At 35.3% G+C, this 20,418-nt stretch overlaps 2 protein-coding genes across 15 annotated transcripts in view; both read right to left on the bottom strand.

Annotated features, from left to right (window-relative positions):
• Nucleotides 1-20,418, bottom strand: part of WNK1 (WNK lysine deficient protein kinase 1) — a 149,128-nt gene that overhangs the window by 90,261 nt on the left and 38,449 nt on the right. The window lies entirely within an intron of this gene.
• Nucleotides 8,853-10,102, bottom strand: LOC132020834 (high mobility group protein B1-like). The gene has a single exon (XM_059404965.1). The coding sequence runs from the start codon at nt 9,960-9,962 to the stop codon at nt 9,315-9,317; it is 648 nt and encodes a 215-aa protein (XP_059260948.1). The 5' UTR covers nt 9,963-10,102; the 3' UTR covers nt 8,853-9,314.

Raw genomic sequence — 20,418 nt, 5'->3', positions numbered from 1 at the left:
CTACTTGTGATTTCTCTCTGTCAAATAAATAAATAAAATCTTAAAAAAAAAAAAAAAAAAAAAGAGAAAGCAAGTGGGGAACAGGAGGGCACAGGGGCGCAGGAGCCCCTGGGGAGCTTGATCTCCCAACCATAAGATCATGACCAGAGTTGAAACCAATATTCGGAGGCTCAACTGACTGCACCACCCAGGAGCGCCCTTAATGAGTAATCTTATCTTCTGTAGCATGCAACATCCATTTTTGTTTTTAGCAATTACTCTACATCTTCATAAATGTTTGCTTAATTTTAACAAATGATTTGAGTACCCTGGATCAGACAACAGGATATAATCAACATCAGGGACAAAGGTCCTGCTATATAGACTTTATAGTGTAGGAGGCAGAGGCATTAATTTTATTATGTATGATGAAGAGAAAAAAACTGGGTACTCTGAGAGCATATTACAAAAGACCCAATTCTGTGTACATGATTGTGTATAAGCTAGAGTTAATCATAAAAGAAAAGAAGAAACCCTATCAGCAGGATACTCTTAAGAATTAAATGAGATCATGGGTGTGAAAGTACCCACAGTTGTGGTCACGTAATACTTGAAATGCTTAAGACCACAAAGATCTGTAAAAAGTGCTAAAGGAAAACTTGGAAATGTAGGCTATAGATTGGGGTCGAGAAGATTCAAACTTAATAACAGTGAGCTTTGAAACTTCAACTTATTTTACTTAAATTTTATTCACCCATAGTTTGGAACTCCTAGGAAATATATCACTTACACCACAGTAGCCGAAACTTGGAATATGGAAAAGGGAGAATACTGCTTAAGAGTAATAGCTTAAATATAAATTATGTAAATATAATCACTGTAGTACAAATAGGAAGTTAATTTTAAGTCTGAATAATTCTCTGTATAGGGCTTTCACAAAATCTTTACACAGTTTAAAAGACATACTGAATCTTCAATTGTGAAGTGTCTTCTCTAAACTGATAGGTAATTTTAAACAAACTAGATGTGAAATACGACACTAACACAAGTCACTCTAATTGGTACTTAAAATTTAATTGTATTTAAAATCTAAAGACAGTTCTATTATATCTACAATTCAAAGTTTCAATAATGTTTAAAAGTACACAAGGCTTGGGACACCTAGGTGGTTCAGTCAGTTAAGCATCTGCTCAGGTCATGATCCTAGGGTCCTGAAATCAAGTCCTTACTCAGCGGAGAGCCTGCTTCTCCTTCTGCCTGCCACTCTCCCTGCTTGTGCTCTATCTCCCTCTTTCTTACCGATAAATAAATAGAATCTAAAAAAAAACAAGGCTTGCCAAATTTTCTGCTGAAACTCAAAGTAATTTACTGTTATTTTTCTCTACTACCACCATCTTATTTCAAGCCAGGATGATCTCTTCTGAAACCTACTAAATCGTTTCCCAATCTAATCTTACCCTTATATAATCTGTTCTCCATTTTGTCCATCTATAGCCAGAATGTTTTTAGTGCCAATTTAATCAATTCTATATAAGTTTTAGAAATACCATTTTTACATTTTTTCTTATTTCTAAAATTAGAATGTGTCCCACTACTAGAGTTTTAGACTCAATGAAATATTGTAATGTCATGATACTGTTTAAATTGTTTAATAACTTTCTACAGCCTTTAGGACAAAGGGGAAAATCACTGTGACCTAAAAGGTCTCACATAATACCATCCTTGCCCACTCTTCAAGCCTAATTTCTTATCTAACCTTTTACACTCTTAAGCATGCTATGCTTCTTCCCATACAGGTCTTTCATACACTCAGTTTCCTCTGTATCTAGGACACCCTTCTAACAACGTTTTGTTTTTTTTTTTTTTTAACCTAGTTAATGCACAGTCATCCTTCAAAGATCAGTTCATTTCCTTAGGGACACCTCCCCTGACTGTCCTTTACTCTAGGTCATCATACCCCGCTACACACACACACACGTACGTATCTTTTCATAAACTATGTATATGCCTCTTCAGAAGTCATATTACATTGAGACTTACTCTAAAAGCAGTGACAATATGCTTTTTCAGTGTTCTATCTTTAGTATCTGACAACCTAACATAATGAACTTACTCAATAGCCATGTATTGAATGAATCCATGAAAGTGCTTTCCAAGAAAAAAAAATGTGTATATCCTTAACGTGCAATTAGCATTTCCCCAGGAATAAAAGAAATTTCTATGACTTAAAAGAAAGGTGAGAATTCGGGGTGCCTGGGTGGCTCAGTGGGTTAAGCCTCTGCCTTCAGCTCAGGTCATGATCTCAGGGTCCTGGGATTCAAACCCCCACCCCCACTGCCGTTGGGCTCTCTGCCTGCTGCCTGCTTTGCCTACTTGTGATCTCTCTCTTTGTCAAATAAATAAAATCTTTAAAAAAAAAAAAAGATGAGAATTAAAATTAGGTCTCTGAGTCTCAGTAAGTCTAATACAATGACCAACTTATAACGGTCACAGCCATTTTCATTTTTAAAAACAACTTGTAAAAGCTCATTGTAAAAAGCTGCCAACTCTTTATCTACCACAAAGTACAAAAAAGGGGGGGGGGACCTCAAACAGGGACTTCTTCCTCACCAAAAAACTATAACCAGTTTCCTTGTAAACATAGTAAATGGCAGTGTTGAAATTCTATCAAAATATTACCTTTTCTCTACTTTTGCTATGTCATCTATACTGAAATAGAGGCTATTTGAAATATTTATTGTGCAGATTTTTATCCTTGAAAATTACTGATGATTTAAGAGGTCTGAGAACCATTAAGTCTTTAAAATTAGAAATATGTAACTACATGAGTACAGATTATCAACTACATGGGGAGAAAACCCAAACAAGTAACTTGGTGCTTCTTTCAGTTAATTTGTCAACTTGTTCTACCTATAATCATAAAATATCTAAGAATGACATTATTTTAGCACCCCCCAATTTTTTTTAAGACAACAGTAAAATAGATCAAAACCAACAAGCACACAAACCATTAAGAATAAGTGGGGTTTTAAAAATATTTGCTAAGTGTTTGCTACTTAGTAGCTGGTTGTTTAATTCTGTTCTCATTAATTCTCAGGAAAAAAACCTGTGAGGTAGTAGATAGTATGACTTTAACAGATAAGCAAACTCAGAAAAAAAGTTCACAGGAGAAGAACCAAGAATTAAACGAGGATTTGAATCAACATTGACTTAATGTTCCATTTACTGTACTAGAACAAACATTTTAACATTTTGTGAAGCTTCTAAAACAAAGTTCTCATAAAAGCCATGTTGATATTTCTATTACCTAGATAGAGATCACTGAAAAGGACTAGTCACTTTACTAAATTATAATTCAAGACAGAGTAAGAGAAATATATACTATTTAAATGTTACCAACTGTCAATCAAATTATCATGAAGATAATGATAAAATTAAAAAATAAAGAATCAAATGATATTTCAAACAAATTAGCCACTGTTGCTTTTTAGGACCTTCTCCCCAACATTATCAAGCTGGATATTCCTGGGGGCTTAATACACTATCATTCATTTACTTCAGTGTAAACTAGAGCTGATACATCTAACCCACTCTATTCATTTCATTCATTTCTTTCCACCTACATAAAATTGTTTTGACAGCCTAAATGAACAAAACCAAGGATCACTTTCACGTGACCTCCCATAATATACAGAGTTTCAGGCTGCTGAGGGGCGGAGGTGGGGAGCTGGGTAACAACTAAAACAATTGTTCATCTCAGTACCATCCAAATAACAGTGCTCAGTAGATTATTTGCTGATGTAATTTCTTCTTGGGTGAAAAACACAATGTTAATATTTGGTACAATGGCCTTTAGCAATTTGCATTTCTTCATTTGCTTGCTTTTAAGAAGCTTATTTTAAACATCCTTTAGAGGCATTTTCTCTTTATCCACAAATTTCACTATTTTCTGAAGTAACAACCCTATCCCTAATTAATGTTTATTTTATTAGCCCAGAAGCAAACCTTCCTGTTCAATGAAAACAGTGAGACTGGCTTTCATTAATTAAGTTTATTGGCCCTCCTGTACCCTGAAAATATCTGGCACTCAAGTCTTATTAACATTTAGCCTTCTGTAGCATTTTATTTTTAGCAATATTCAAAGTTTTACTGCTAAATTAAGACCACAGATGATAAGTTTACATATCAAAATATGGGTGGAGAGAAGTGCCTGGAATTCTGTGATTAAAATATTTTAGGTCAGTATTGGAGTCCTCCCTCCTTATCATTTTTTGCACCACTCTGACTTAGCAAAGACCTAGGCATCTATTACATCTTTTAAAGTGATGCTTAATTGTGGGTGTTGGGATAATGAAATTAAACTTGTCTTTAGGAGGAAAGCAGTTTGAAACACTGCCTTCCAGTGCAGCATGAGTTTCAGTTACCATTTAGTAAAGAAGTAATTTTTTAAAAGGTTATTCTATATTTTGAAAGAAAGGAATCATGTAAGTAATTATTTAAGTCTGGCATATCTATCCTGCATAGGGCTACATGGTCTAATAACAATTCCAAGACGACAGAAGTATTTTGTACTTCTAAATACTTCTAAGTATTTTGCTTTTTTTTTTTTTTTAAGATTTTATTTATTTATTTGAGAGAGAGACAGTGAGAGAGAGCATGAGAGGCAAGAAGGTCAGAGGGAGTAGCCGACTCCCCATGGAGCTGGGAGCTTTATGTGGGACTCGATCCCGGGACTCCAGAACCGTGACCTGAGCCGAAGGCAGTTGCTTAACCAACTGAGCCACCCAGGCGCCCAGTATTTTGCTTTTTTAAACTATATAGGTAACTTGTGTTTTTTGTCTTGAAAATTTCAGAATAAAGACTGGAGGCCTGGGGAAAGATGGGAAAACAAATAATAGAAGCAAAATGATGATTCTCATGCAAAAACTCTTAAATGTTATCAACAAAAATGATTAACAGCGCTATTAAGGTGTTTTGAAATACAATATGAAAATTAAAACTGGATTTTAAGTGGCCAAATCTGTTGAGTAAATTCCTACTACAAATTTCTTTATGGCCTTCTTATCCGCACCCTTAGAGAAGAATAGGGTCTATCCCATACAGAAGTCTACGTTAGCTTAATTTTACTCAGTAAGTCAATAGATACGATCATTATGGGGAGGGGAGGGAGAGTAGAGAGTAAAAGGATATTTTTAGAATTACTTTGTATCACCTGCTTGTCCATGGAGTCTTTTTAGAACTATTCTGAAAGAGTGAGTACCAGCTTCAGAGACCAAAAAAGGTCATCAAAAGAATAGTAAAAAAAAAAACAAACCAAATAAACAAAAAAAACTCCTGGTTGATCTAACTCCCAATCAATCCCTTCTTCCCAGTCTGGTTCATCTTTATTTTATCTCATTTTTTTTTTAAACAAAAAGGTTCTCTGTTTTATTTTATTTTATTTTTTAATTTTTTAAAAAGATTTTTATTTATTCATTTGACAGACAGATCACAAGTAGGCAGAGAGAGAGAGAGAGAAAGGGAAGCAGACTCCCCACTGAGCAGAGAGCCTGATGTGGAGCTCCATCCCAGGACCCTGGGTCCATGACCTGAGCCGAAGGCAGAGGCCCAACCCATTGAGACGCCCAGGCGCCCCAAAAAGGTTTTCTGTTTTAAAGCAGCAAGAAAAAATGATCTACTTACATAAAAAAGTTGAATGCTTTCTCAAACCAGACTAATTATTTATATAGTTTTATCATTAAGCATCCTCCCAATTCACCCCCAAATCTGGGCCACAAATATGTAAATTTGAAGCCTAAGAGATTCTCTCCACCCATCTCCTTATGGGGGAAGAGGGCACAAAAGTGAAATAATTCAAACGTATCCAGAACCTGGCACAAATAGAAAGCTTTACATTAATGCTACAAATATAACAGATACAACAGATGAACCACACAAATTTAAGTAAGCACATTCAGTCCTATTAAGAAATAGCAAACCATTTTCACTAAATCATTTACAATATCCACTGTAATAGCAAAACTCAGAACACTATTTAGCCATCCACAAAAATTCAAAAGTTTTTATTAAAATAGATTAGATTCATTTGAACATGAGAAAACAATTAATGGAGAGAGCTTAACTCCAATCGTTATAGATAGGACTATGGACTAAAACTTTTTAAAGAAAGCAAAAGGACTGAGAAGGGGACAAGACGGGAAGTTGAATGTGGAAAGAAAGATTAAAAATACTCTTGCGTATTAAACAAAGGATATTTTATACTTCGGAGATAAATGATACCCTGCAGTGGGTATGAGAAAGTTTCCAATTTTGGGGGGAACAAAGGGTTCCCAAAGGGGCGGCCAATAAAACATAACTAAAAACTCAAACAGTTATTAGCATTGAAACTTAGTATCCACTAAATTTTCTTCCTGTTAAGAATCCGGCACCACAGGAAAGTAAATGCTGTAGATGCACAATGCAAAGCAAGAATCTCACCGAAGTATTCACTGAGTTTGATATCCAAAACTTGTCTCATATGTCCATAAAAGAAATCAATAAAATTAAATCCAGTATATAAGAACACAACACATTAGCTTGTCAAAAGGCATGACCTAAGAAGTAAGATCAAAGCCACAACTTTAAAAAATCTTTTATTTATTTATTATTATTTTTAATATCTGGAGAGATTTTTATTTTTCTTAAGATTTATTTGACACAGAGAGAATGAGCACAAGTAGGGGGAACAGCAGGCAGAAGGAGAAGGAGAAGAGGGCTCCCCCCTACTGAGCAGGGAGCCCGATGTGGGGCTCGACCCCAGGACCATGACCTGAGCCAAAGGCAGACACTTCACAACTGAGCCACCCAGGCGCCCCTAAAAAAATCTTTTAAAAGAGAGACACACAACACACAAATATGGAGACGTCTCTGAGTATAATATACCCATTCATATTATATTTAAATACTTGTGTATCACTTTTTCTTTTAGGATCCTTTCCTTATCAGCTCAATCTCAACCTTTCCCTCCTTCTCAAATCCACTTTGGGGGTCAGGAAATAAGTATTTCCACTTTACAGGGAGACCCAGGAATGCAGAAAGAAGTAACACTTAAAGAGCAGAGAAAAAACAAAATAAAAAAGCCCAATTTTTTGCACAAGTGCACCTGCCTTAATGAAGTTTTTTGTTCATGTGTTGTAGGGTCTATTTTAATGTAACGCTTTACTAATTCTGGAATTCAAATTAGTATTTACAAAGGTCTAATGCACACTTTATCACCAAAGACTCAATAAATCTCCAACCCTACAAAGCTTCTTCCACAAATTAGCTTATTAACAACTTCAATCTCCCACTTTCTCTTTGTCTTCCCAGGCCATAAGACTGGAATTTTTCAATCCTTGTAATTCCACAATTCCATCATTCTCCATATCCCATTTCCATGCTGCTAAAGTAAAACATACAACTATCTCGTACCAAAACAACAATTACACGTTCCTTACATCAATCTTTGAAGGCAGATTCCTCCAAAACACTACTTTTATCATGCCAAGTCCCTTGCTCAGAAATAGGGAGTAAAAATTAGCCAACTCTGCCTAATTATAGGAATTTTCTGTGGCATTTGTCAACTAAGGATTCCAGGAGCATTAGCATAGCCCCAGTGAGTTAGTCACCAGGGGAAGTTCTTCTCATGACCTGAGCAGACTCTTAACGGACTGAGACCCCACCGAAGTATCCCTGAGAACATTATTTTAATGGCAGCTACTCCATTCATAGGGATTTATTATCCCATACATATTCCTGAATATAATTCACATTTGGCCATTTTTACACTGCAGAGAAAGAGACTGGTAAGAAAGTCATCAGAAGTAGCATTTCCTTAATTTGGGATTACAGACATAACAGGAAGAGCTACAAGATTTCTGGGCTCTTAGACAATTAAATAAAATTTATATGTGTATATTCTGGCTCAACTAGATGACCAAAAGATTTCACAAGGCAGTTTATTTTCCAAATTACATTAGTAATCAAATGATAAGCTAAGTGGCAATTTATAAATTCCATGTATTATTAATTTTGCTAAAAAATTAATTTTGGCTGCAGGTAGACTGGTGTGTCCTAATGTCAGCAAATTTCCCCAGTCAACTATTTACTCTGAATTCCTTTACTATTTAAAGATAAAATTGCTGGGGCATCTGGGTGGCTCAGTCAGTTAAGAGTCTGCCTTCTGGGGGCGCCTGGGTGGCTCAGTGGGTTGGAGCCTCTGCCTTCAGCTCAGGTCATGATCCCAGAGTCCTGGGATTGAGCCCCGCATCAGGCTCTCCACTCAGCGGGGAGCCTGCTTCCTCCTCTTTCTCTGCCTGCCTCTCTGCCTAGTTGTGATTTCTCTATGTCTAATAAATAAAAAAAAAAAATAATAATAAATTAAAAAAAAAAAAGAGTCTGCCTTCTGGTCACATCCCAGAGTCCTGGGATTGAGCTCCATATTAGGCTACTTGCTCAGCAGGGAGCCTGCTTCTCCCTCTCCTTCTGCCTGCCACTCTCCCTGCTTGTGCGTGTGCACACACAGGTGCCATCTCTCCCTATCTCTATCTCTGCCAAAAAAATAAAACCTTTTTTTAAAAAAAAGTTAGAAAGATAAAGACAAAATTACAAGTTATAATTTGTAACTGGTAAAGGCATTCTCATTAGACTAAATTATTTATAAAGGAAGATTTACTGCAATAATTTGATTCAGACTATGAAGTAAGCACTACTTTGATTTTAGTTGATTAGTTGATTTTAATTTGCATTTAAATCAAGTGTGTTTTGACTTTATAGTTGTCTATAACCTATAAAACACAAGAACTGTGTATTCTGTTGTCTATTTACACATGTAACATCTTTTTTTTTTTTACTAATAAAAAAAATTGTATTTACTTAGAAGCATTCAGAATGTCAACAAAACAGCTGCAACTTTTTTTTTTTTTTTTTGCAATTACAGAGTGGTATTCAGTTAACAGAACAACAATTATTTCGTAGAAGCTGCATCAGAGACAACTGAAGATGAAAAAATACCATCCCCATATATAACTAATTTGTGCTGTGCACCAACAAGAACCTGCTTTAAGTTTCCATGCCAATTTACAACCCCCATACTGTACCAGGCAAGGTTAGTGGCTATTGAAAATACCACCAGGACAGGGCTATCTAAAGACACATTCGGTAGTGTGTTAACTATACAAAAAAAGACACTGTACAGTTTAAAAACAAATCTTACACAGCCTTACATTTCAATTTTTTTCTTTAAAAGGAGTGAGTTGTGTACAGGGGGGTTAAATGCTTTATAGACAAGAAAAAAAAAAAACTGCGCTAGAACCAACTTATTCATCATCATCATCATCTTCTTCATCTTCATCTTCTTCATCTTCCTCCTCCTCCTCATCCTCTTCATCTTCCTCATCCTCCTCCTCTTCCTTCTTTTTCTTGCTCTTTTCAGCCTTGACGACTCCCTTTTTTGCCGCATCAGGCTTTCCTTTAGCTCGGTATGCAGCAATATCCTTTTCATATTTTTCCTTCAGCTTAGCAGCCTTCTTTTCGTAAGGCTGCTTGTCATCTGCAGCAGTGTTATTCCACATTTCTCCCAGTTTCTTTGCAACATCACCAATGGATAGGCCTGGATGTTCTCCTTTGATTTTGGGGCGATACTCAGAACAAAACAAGAAAAAGGCCGAAGGAGGCCTCTTGGGTGCATTGGGATCCTTGAACTTCTTTTTTGTTTCCCCTTTAGGGGGAATATAAGTTTTCATTTCTCTTTCATAACGGGCCTTGTCAGCCTTTGCCATGTCTTCAAATTTTCCTTTCTCTTTAGCAGACATGGTCTTCCACCTTTCTGAGCACTTCTTAGAAAACTCTGAGAAGTTGACTGAAGCATCTGGGTGCTTCTTCTTGTGCTCCTCCCGGCAAGTTTGCACAAAGAATGCATATGATGACATTTTGCCTCTCGGCTTCTTAGGATCTCCTTTGCCCATGGTTAATTATTTTCCTCAGCGAGGCACAGAGTCGCCCAGTGCCCGTCTGGCTCTCACTTGCCCCGGCGCTGTCTCTATGGAGCTCAATGTACTGCAATGGCTGTGAGAGCGGGAGCCAGACCCACATGTAACATCTTAATAATTTAACTCACATTAAGGGTCCCCTAATTGGTTTTTCCTTTAAAACACACCTAGGGGCACCTGGGTGGCTCAGTGGGTTAAAGCCTCTGCCTTCGGCTCAGGTCATGGTCTCAGGGTCCTGGGATGGAGCCCTGCATCTGGCTCTCTGCTCAGCAGGGAGCCTGCTTCCTCCCTCTCTCTCTGCCTGCCTCTCTGCCTACTTGTGATCTCTCTCTTTCTGTCAAATAAATAAAATCTTATTAAAAAAAAAACACACACACACACCTAACAACGAGATACCACTTCAAACCCACTAGGATGACTATTATTTAAAAAAAAAAAAAAAGAAAGAAACCAACTTAGAAACTAACAAATATTACCAAGGATACATTGGTAATATTGGCACCCTTGGGCATTATGGCAGGAATGTAAAATGATATAGCCACTGTGGAAAATATGACATTTCCTCAGAAAACTAAACAGAACTACATATGATCCAGTAAGTCCACTCCTTGGTATATACCCAAGAGCATTAAAAGCAGGGACTCCAATACTTGTACACTAGTATTTCTATAAGCATTATTCACAACATTCAATGGGCGAAAACAATGTGAAGTACCCATCAACAGATGAATGGAAAACAAAATGTGGTAAATATGTAAAGCAGCATATTAATCAGCCTTAAACAGGAAATTCTGACAGATGCTATGTATGACATGAATGAAGCATTAGGACATTATAGTAAGTGAAATAATCCAAATGCAAAAGGACAAATATTGTATGATTCCATTTCTATGAGGTACTTAGAATAGATAAGTTCACAGAGATAGAAAGTAGAAAAGAGTTTACCAGAGGTTGGGGGGAAGGTAAAATGGCAAGTAAGTTTTTAATGAGCTCAGATTTTCCGTTTGGGATGATGAAAAAATTCTGGATATGGATGGTGATGATGATTGCATGTCACTGAGAATGTCTTAATGCCACTGAAATTATATACACTTACAAAGTAGTAAGTTTTGTAAATTAATGTTATGTGTATTTTACATAAAGTTTATAGATTACCTGATTTTGAGAAACTCTGCTCTTGACACTTAAGAAAAATGAAATGCAAAATTCAGGACAGGAGAGTCAAGGGGATACTACTGGGAAAAAGCACACTGAAAACCTCAAAGTTATAGATAATGTTCTATTTCCTACATTAGGTAAGTCCTTGATGTTTACCTTGAAATATATATGAGATATTGTATATAAGTCTTTCACACTTAAGAGAAAAATACTCTCTACTAATCATCTTATTAACTCCCTAAATAAGAGAAAAAATAAGTTACAAATCTCACAATTTCTTATTTCAAAGGCAAGTAAATAATTCTACCTCTTGATAATTTTAACTAGGAACTAGACTAGTTCTCATTACCAAGTGTCATTTCACCCAATGAACTGGTTTTAATATATCTTTTTTAAAAATCTGTTACAATATGATCAGTGTGTATATGGAAAATTTAAATACACTGAAACTTTACATGAACTTTTTCAGCAGAGAGAAATGTAGAATATGTGTATGCACCTTCTCTATTTGCCGTATCGTAATGTTTTGCCACATTTGTTTTAGGTTATTTTATATGAAATAAAAATGTCATTCCTTCCCTCCCCTCCCCATACCTAAACACTGTCTGGAATATGGCATATTTATCATCCTAATGTATATTTTTATAATTTTTACAACATATGTACACATTCATGAATGATACTGCTTTATATATTTTGATTTTTTATGTATCTTGATATTTTTGATATTTGATTTTTAAATGCTATTCTGAATCTTTTCTAAATCTGGCTTTTTTGCTTAAGATCTTTTTTAATGAACTAATTTCCTATTCCAACAGAGAAGACCATCCTTTGAGTGTACCCAAGTAATATCCTTGTCAAATCAGTGGCAATTTCCTGGTCAAATCAGCAACAATAATTTTGCATTTTTAAAGTAACTGTTATTTACTTATTACAATTTGCAATACATAAAACTAATTCTTGAGTTAGAATACTTTTAGAAATTGTCAATTAGAAAAAAAAAGAACATGCACATTTTCTTTAAGCTATATCATTTTCAAACTATGGATACTGCAAAGGAAAGTTCTTATTTATTGAACATATCCACCTAATTTTCCAAATTAGATCTAACTATATTTTATATATGGCCTTGGGTTGGCTGGGGAGTTATTGTTATTTAATCCTAAGGTCGGCTCTGCAAAACCAAATTCTTACTGATATAATATACAAGATTATTAAGGACAATGCTAAAACACAAGCAATTCAAAGTATAAAAAAAGTGTGGCACTTGCACTTAAGAAACTCAAAGAGGGGTGGGGGGTTCAGGATTTTTTAAAAATGCAGAAATATAATTAACCATATTATAAAGTTGAACCAAAGAAAATCGTCTTTTTGTCAGTCATCTTGGTTGAATACAGGCTATATCATATAATTCAACCTAACATGATGGAATTACTTTCATTTTCATTCCCAGTGGTTCAGAAGATACCTTGTTTAATTCTGTTAGTGCTTACTTTTAAGTTGTCCAACAACATTCTTAAACTTATATCTAGGATCAGGATCTTTGGAGTGCATTACATTTGAATTCAAAATATGTTTACCACCTTCCTTACCTACTTCTCAGTTGTTAAAGTAATCTAAATATTGACTATTGCTTCCTTTTGATGCCACAGATTGTCGGTCATGTGGCATTTATATTCCTTTCATAGCCATGTTTACAATTTTAACCATTTCATACATACTGTCACTCATTACAAAATGACTTTGATCTTTCATACCCTAATTCTTGTCTCAATACTCTAGTCCCTTTAAACACAGTAGATGCCATGGTCTTCTAGCATATAATATTGAAAAATCTGATTTTATATCTTTAATAAATAATAGCACTTCTCTACATTGATATTAATAAGTTGCCCTTTCCCCAAACTTTAAAGTTCAATTATTTTGCTAGGACGTATCTCTTTCCTTGGTTTTTGATTAGAACTAAGTGAGTTCTTTGTGTCTGTGTACAAAGAACTTCTTTTTCAAACTCAGAAAAATTTTCTCCTAGTCTATCAATTATTGGCACTTTAAAATTGAATAAGCCATGGGAATAAAAAGGGACAGAACAGATCTTCCATGGTTTATGGCCTGTCACACACGTACAAGTCAAATTCCCTTATCATATTTATATTGTGATATACATAAATAGCAATACTAGTGCCAATTCCTAGTAAGCTTTTATCTACTGGAGATGTTTCTCAAACCTCTGTCACTTGCCCATCATTTTCACAATTTTTTTCTAAAACCAATACTAGCTATAGTAATATTTACTTGGTATTTTTATTTATAATATATCACTTTATTTAGTATATAATTTGACATCCTCTTAACCAATTAATTTTGCTGATGATTAAAACAAATTTATAAGTGGGGCACCTGGGTGGCTCAGCTGGTTAAGCGTCTGATTCTTGATTTTGGCTCAGGTCATGATCTCAGAGTTGCGCAATGAGCCTCAACACAAGCCCCATATTGGACTCTGCACTGGGCATGGAGCCTGCTTAAGATTCTCTCACCCACTCTGCCCCTCCTCCCCCTTTAAAAATTTGTAAGTATTCAAATGTTCTTTCATGTATCACCTAAAATATCTTTTTTTAAAAAAAAAAAAGATTTTATTTATTTATTTGACAGAGATCACAAGTCGGCAGAGAGACAGGCGGGGGGGGGGGGGGGGACTACAGGCTCCCTGCCGAACAGAGAGCCTGATGCGGGGCTCTATCCCAGGACCCTGGGATCATGACCTGAGCTGAAGGCAGAGGCTTTAATCTACTGAGCCACCCAGGAACCCCCTAAAAATATCTTTTATCTCTAGAAGTATACATACCATATTTTGGATAACAATCCCAAGTATACTACATGTACAACAGTTACTACCCATACACTCCTCTCCCCTCCACCTCACTTACTAATAGGCTTACATACAGAAAATTTGTAAGAGGCACATACTAGAGGCATGAAAAAAGGACACTCAGTTCATCTCATGTAAGAATGGCTAAAGTTGATGTCTGATCAACGTTCTATAACTCAGGTCCCAGGTCAGACTTTTGAACAAATAATGAGGATAGATAAGGGATTTTTTTTTTCCTGCTGGTGATCTTCATTTCAAAAAACAGTCAATACAATTATCATATGGTCTCCCTGATATGAGGAATTTGAGAGACAAAGTGGGGGATTTAAGGGGTAAAGAAAAAATGAAACAAGATGGGATCAGGAGGGAGACAAATCATAAGAGACTCAATCTCACAAAACTAACTGAGGGTTTCGGGGGAGGGGAGGTAGGGAGAGGGTGGTTGGGTTATGAACATTGTGGAGGGTATGTGCTGTGGGGAGTGCTGTGAAGTATGTAAGCCTGATGATTCACAGATCTGTACCCCTAGGGCTAATAATACATTATATGTTAATACAAAATTTTTTTTAAAAACAACAATAACACGGGGCGCCTGGGTGGCTTATTGGGTTAAGGCCTCTGCCTTCAGCTCAGGTCATGATCCCAGGCTCCTGGGATCGAGCCCCGCATTAGGCTCTCTGCTTGGCAGGGAGCCTGCATTCCCCCCCCCCCCCCCCGCCCGCTTCTCTCTGCCTGCCTATTTGTGATCTCTGTCAGATAAATAAATAAAACCTTAAAAACAACAACAACAAAAAAAACCCAGTCAATATAAACTCCATGTGCTGAAAACTACATAGTATTCCTATATGGCTGAATCTGCCTCATCATCAGTAACACTTAGTCCCATTCTGTCTTTATGTCTATCAATTGTCATTCCTGGTAATATTAGGAGTTTTCATTCATTCCTGATTTCATGATTATTTTAGTGAGAAAAATAAGAAAGGCTGTATTTGCAACTGTTAGTCAACTACCATCTTAAAACCCCCTACCCCCATACACCAATTTTTAAGCTCTGCTAAGCAAATAACCAACTAACATGAAGGAACAAGACTCTCATCTTCATATAGAAAGATGATTCAACATCATTGTTTAAGAAGTGTGAAACTTGAGAAGTTTCAAACTGAAACGGTAGTATAAACATCTTATCTTACTTTCATTCCAGACCCCATTAACATAGTAACCCAAGAAAGTTTGAGAAATAAATACTAAATGCAAAACAATGAAAGGATGGAGAGGAGCCTTCAGTAGATGATGTCTGGCATGCTGACATTCTGACCCAAAAAGTAAGAGCTGAGAATATAGAGGGTGTCTAAGGAGCGAGCCAATCCTTTCCTCAAAAACAATGAGGCTCACTAAAGCAGAAATGAGACATCGAATTAAAGAAAGAAAAAAGGGGGCGCCTGGGTGGCTCAGTGGCCTCTGCCTTCAGCTCAGGTCATGATCTCAGGTCCTGGGATTGAGCCCTGTATAGGGCTCTCTGCTCGGCAGGGAGCCTGCTTCCCCTCTCTCTCTGCCTGCCTCTCTGCCTACTTGTGATCTCTGTCAAATAAATAAATAAAATCTTAAAAAAAAAAAAAAAAAGAGAAAAGAAAAAAAGGAAAAAATCTGTAGGGCATACTAATCAATGCCCATTCTCTTCCTTGTACATGGCAAAATGCTCATTCAAGAGTTTATTTTTGGGTGGTAGGGAAAAAACTTAAGGTTTATTCTAAAGGAATCAAAGCAACTAGTGGGGCAATTAAACCAGGAGTTAGTACCCTAAACAAAACCTCTCAGTAGGTTCTGTCACTTCAGGGGCTCCCTGACTGCTCTGGGAGAGTGAAGTAGTGTGAAGTAGGACAGTTAAAAGGTCCACCCATTTTCAGGACTCACAGTAAGCCTTCTTCTTTTTTTTTTTTTTTAATTTTTTATTTTTTATAAACATATATTTTTATCCCCAGGGGTACAGGTCTGTGAATAGTAAGCCTTATTCTTTTTTTTTTTTTAGTTTATTTATTTCAATATTTATTGAATATTTCAATATTCAATTATTTATTTAATTTATTTATGTCAAACAGAAAAATGGCAGACAAAGGGTTGGGGGTATAAAGCTGAGAGATGCAAATTGTAGAGAGTACAGTCATTGTAAAAGTTTCAACATACAAATAAATATGTCTCAGAAAAAAACAACAGAGAAAAATAGAGGAGTGGGAATTATCCAAAAAATCAAACATTTCCTAAAGTATAAGCACATTTACAAGGGTCATTAACAAGCCAACACAATGGATGGTAGTGACAATAAAAAGCAAAGAGGAGGAGGCCCATTCCTGTAAGACAAATTTCCAAAATCACAGAATATCTAGGGGATAAGGAGGAATAACAGCAGTACTGTGAAAGAAAATGATACTAACAGAATCCAAAATAATCCAGAATTTTTTTAAAAATGTATTTTCATATGTGGAAGCACTCAAAGTTTATTATACATGCATACTTTCTTATTACCAAGACACTTAAGATGTATTCACAAATTAAAAAAAAAAAAAAAAAGGAACACAAAGGATTCAGGAAACAGTAGATTCAATCCATGAGAGAAACAGAGACAGTTGTACAGTATATGTAAACAGAGTATAGAGAGATCAAGTCCAGAACAGGGTCATAGAAAACTCTGAAAGAATTCTCTGGGAGTGAGAAAACTCAATATACTGGATAGGATGATTTAAAAAATACTTGAAAATATGATCAGAAAAATACAAAGGTAATTGAAAACTCTAAGAAAAATAGCAGTACAAGGCAAAGGAACTGTATCCATACTATATGGCTCAAAGATAAACATGGACAGTCATCAAGTGTTTACTTGACTTTCATTCTAGATACTGTTAATGGACAGAACACAGGGTGTTAATATTAATCATTTTTATAATTTAGAATACATATAATGGAGGTATGATATTAGAACTGAAGAAAAGAGGGACACCTGGATGGCTCAGTGGGTTAAGCCTCTGCCTTTGGCTCAGGTCATGATCTCAGGGCCCTGGGATCAAGCCCTACATCAGGCTCTCTGCTCAGCAGGAAGCCTGCTTCCCTCTCTCTCTCTCTCTCTGCCTACTTGTGATCTCTCTCTGTCAAATAAATAAAATCTTTTAAAAAAAAAAGAATTAAAGGAAACAGAGTAAGAATGGTATTATCTTCATCTTACAAAGGAGAAAATAGAAACTGCCTGTCTTTGATGGAATATATAAAGGTTTGGCATGGGTAGATTATGAAACAGTTAAACTCCCAATCATTTCAATACCACCATTAGAATTGCTACTGTATTATCATAACCTTTTTAAACTTTCAAATCTCTAATCTTTCTATAAAACTTAAATTTATGGGTAAGAGGAAATTTTACATTACGGCTGACTGAAAACCAATGATGTGTATTTGCCTTATAGACAAGGCAATTATAAAACTGGGAAAATGTTACTAAATTCTAGCTAAACTCTGTTCAACCTTTACAAGTGCAAGTTACAACTGATACAGGGGCATCTACAGATGAAAATCAAGTGTGTCAAAGAATTTACTGTGTACCAGAGATAGAAAACAATCAATCAATATTGAATATTAGATCAATATTAGAATACCCAAGTATAGCAAAGAGACAGAAAAAATATTAATTTAATTTAAGTCAAGTAATTACCTATTTTTACCTATTTTTAAACAAATACTAATTTATTAGTATTCATCAGTACTAATTTATTAGGAATTAGGAATTTATTAGGAATTAAAAAATAACATAAGCATGGAAATGAAAGAAGTATGCATATAGATAACTTCAAAACAAAAGTTGAGGAATTGTTTAAACATACAATTTTAGAATAGAAATGTTAAGAGAGGAGGATAGATAAACATCAGTAAAATCTTGGGGAGGAATTCATAGCCTAATAAGGAGATTTATATTTTGTAATATATTTATATTGTAAATTTACACTGTAGAGAATAGAACATCAATGAAAAATTTTAAATATGTCATCAGATTTGCACCCTCAACAGATCACATTGGCACTGCTATGAAACACATATTAGAGAAATGTACTTAGACTTCTTAGGAAAATCATTTTTGATGACAACTGCATTGATACAGAAAAGACAGAATCAAAGTATTACAAGGTGGTTGATTAGAAATGGGAAGTGGGGGCACCTGGGTGGCTCAGTGGGTTGAGCCTTTGCCTTCGGCTCAGGTCATGATAGGGTTCTGGGATGCAGCCCGCATCTGGCTCTCTGCTCAGTGGAGAGCCTGCTTCTCCCTCCCTTTTTCTCTGCTTGCCTCTCTGTCTACCTGTGATCTTTGTCTGTCAAATAAATAAATAAAATCTTAAAAAAAAAGAAATGGGAAGTGAAAAAGATATAAAGGAAAAAGAGAAGTCTAAGATGATTCTCAGGATGTTTTGCAACCATTTAAAAAAATATCAAAAGTAAAACACTTATTAAGCCAATGGTGGAGATAAAACAGAAATGCTTGGTTAACCCAAAGGCAAAAAGATTAAAAATAATAATAATAAATGAAAAAAAGAGAAAACAACTAGCAACAGAATTAGCAATCCTATTAAATTTAAATGAACTGTTTATGAGGGAATACTATGGAAAACTACATAGCAACAGATTAGATAATCTAGAGGAAATAAAAAAAATTCCTAGAAGTACACAAACTATGGAAAATGTCACAAGAAGAAACAGAAAATCTGACTAGATGTACATAACAAGTAAATAGACTTAATTAGCAATTTTTAAAAACTTCTCTCAGTGAAAAGTCCAGACACAGATGGTTTCGTTAGTAAACACTATCAAAGGTTTAAAGAAATAACACCAATCATTCACAAACTCTTCCAAAAAATAGAAGAGAAATTCTAAGAGGGCAGTGTTAACCTAATGCCAAAACCAGAAAAAGACATTACAGGAAAACTACAGAACAATATATTTGTGAATACACACACAAAAATCCTCACCAAGATATAAGGAAACCAAATTTAGCAACAAATAAAAAGAACTCTATCCCATGCCAAGTGAGATTTATCCAAGGAATGCAAGATGATTTAACACCTGAAAATCAATCAATGCAATATACCACATTAACGGAGTGTAAAAAGCCTACAAGACTATCTCAGCAGACTCAGAAAAAGCACTGAACAAAATTCAACTCCCTTTCATGATAAAAACACTGAATAAACTAGATGTAGAAGTGAACAATTTTAATCCAATAAAGGACATCTACGAAAAAATCCACAGCTAACATTTTATTTAATCTTAATGGTGAAAGACTAAAGGCTTTTCTCCAAGATCAGGATTAAGGCAAGGATGCCTGCTTTCACTAATTCTATTTGACATTGTTCTGAAAATTCTAGGTAGGGCCACTAGAGAGGAAAATTTTTTTTAAAGACATTTAGATTTGAAAGGACGAAGTAACTATCTTTATTCACAGATGAGATGATCTTGTATGTAAAAAATCCTAAGGAATCGACAAAAACACTACTAGAACTAATAAATGAGTTCAATAAGGTTGAAGGGTGCAAGATCAATATATAAAATCAATTATATTTCCATAGACTTGGAGTGTTTCCACACACTAACAATTCGAAATTGAAATTTAACAAAATTTCATTTATAATTGCATCAAAAAGAATATAATGATTCAAATTAAATTTAATCAAAGAAGCTTAAGACTTGTATGCTGGAAAGCACAGAAGATTGTTGAAGAAATTAAAGATGATCTAAACAGGTGAAAAGACATTCATGCTCATGGTTCAGGAAACTAAATACTGTTAAGATGACAATCCTTATCAAACTGATCTACAAAGCAGTCCTTATCAAAAGTACCCCCGAAAGTCTGTCTTTTGGGCAGAGATAGACAAGCTGATCATACGTAAATGCGAAGCAACCAAGAAGTAAAAACAATCTTAAAAAAAGAACAAAACTGGAGAACTCCCACTTTCTGATTTCAGAACTTATTACTATAAAAGTACTACTACAGTAATCAAAACAGTGTGGGACTGCATAAAGAAAGACATATAAACTAAACAGAACAGATCAGAGTCCAGAAATAACCCCTAACATCTACGGTCAATTGATTTTCAACAAGGGTACCAAAGACAATTCAATAGGGGGAAAAAAACAAGTCTTTTGGGGAAGAAAATAAAAAGTTGCTGGGACAACTGGATACCAACTTGAAAAGAATGAAATCAGATTCCTCGCTCACACCATTAAAAAAAAAAAAACCAATTCAAGTGGATTAAAGACCTAAATGTAAGAATTACAACTATCAAACAGTGAGAAGAAAACAGAGGAGTAAAATTATTTGTGATCTTTAGTTGGGCATAGTCTCTTAGATATGCATAAGCACAAGCAACAAAATAG

Source organism: Mustela nigripes, chromosome 6, assembly GCF_022355385.1.
Source record: "Mustela nigripes isolate SB6536 chromosome 6, MUSNIG.SB6536, whole genome shotgun sequence".
Taxonomy (NCBI): Eukaryota; Metazoa; Chordata; class Mammalia; order Carnivora; family Mustelidae; genus Mustela; species Mustela nigripes.
This window is presented reverse-complemented; position numbering and strand designations above follow the sequence as displayed.

Bases quoted from the DNA above. Each gene is read 5' to 3' on its own strand.
- LOC132020834 (XM_059404965.1), bottom strand. From the start codon at position 9,962: ATGGGCAAAGGAGATCCTAAGAAGCCGAGAGGCAAAATGTCATCATAT.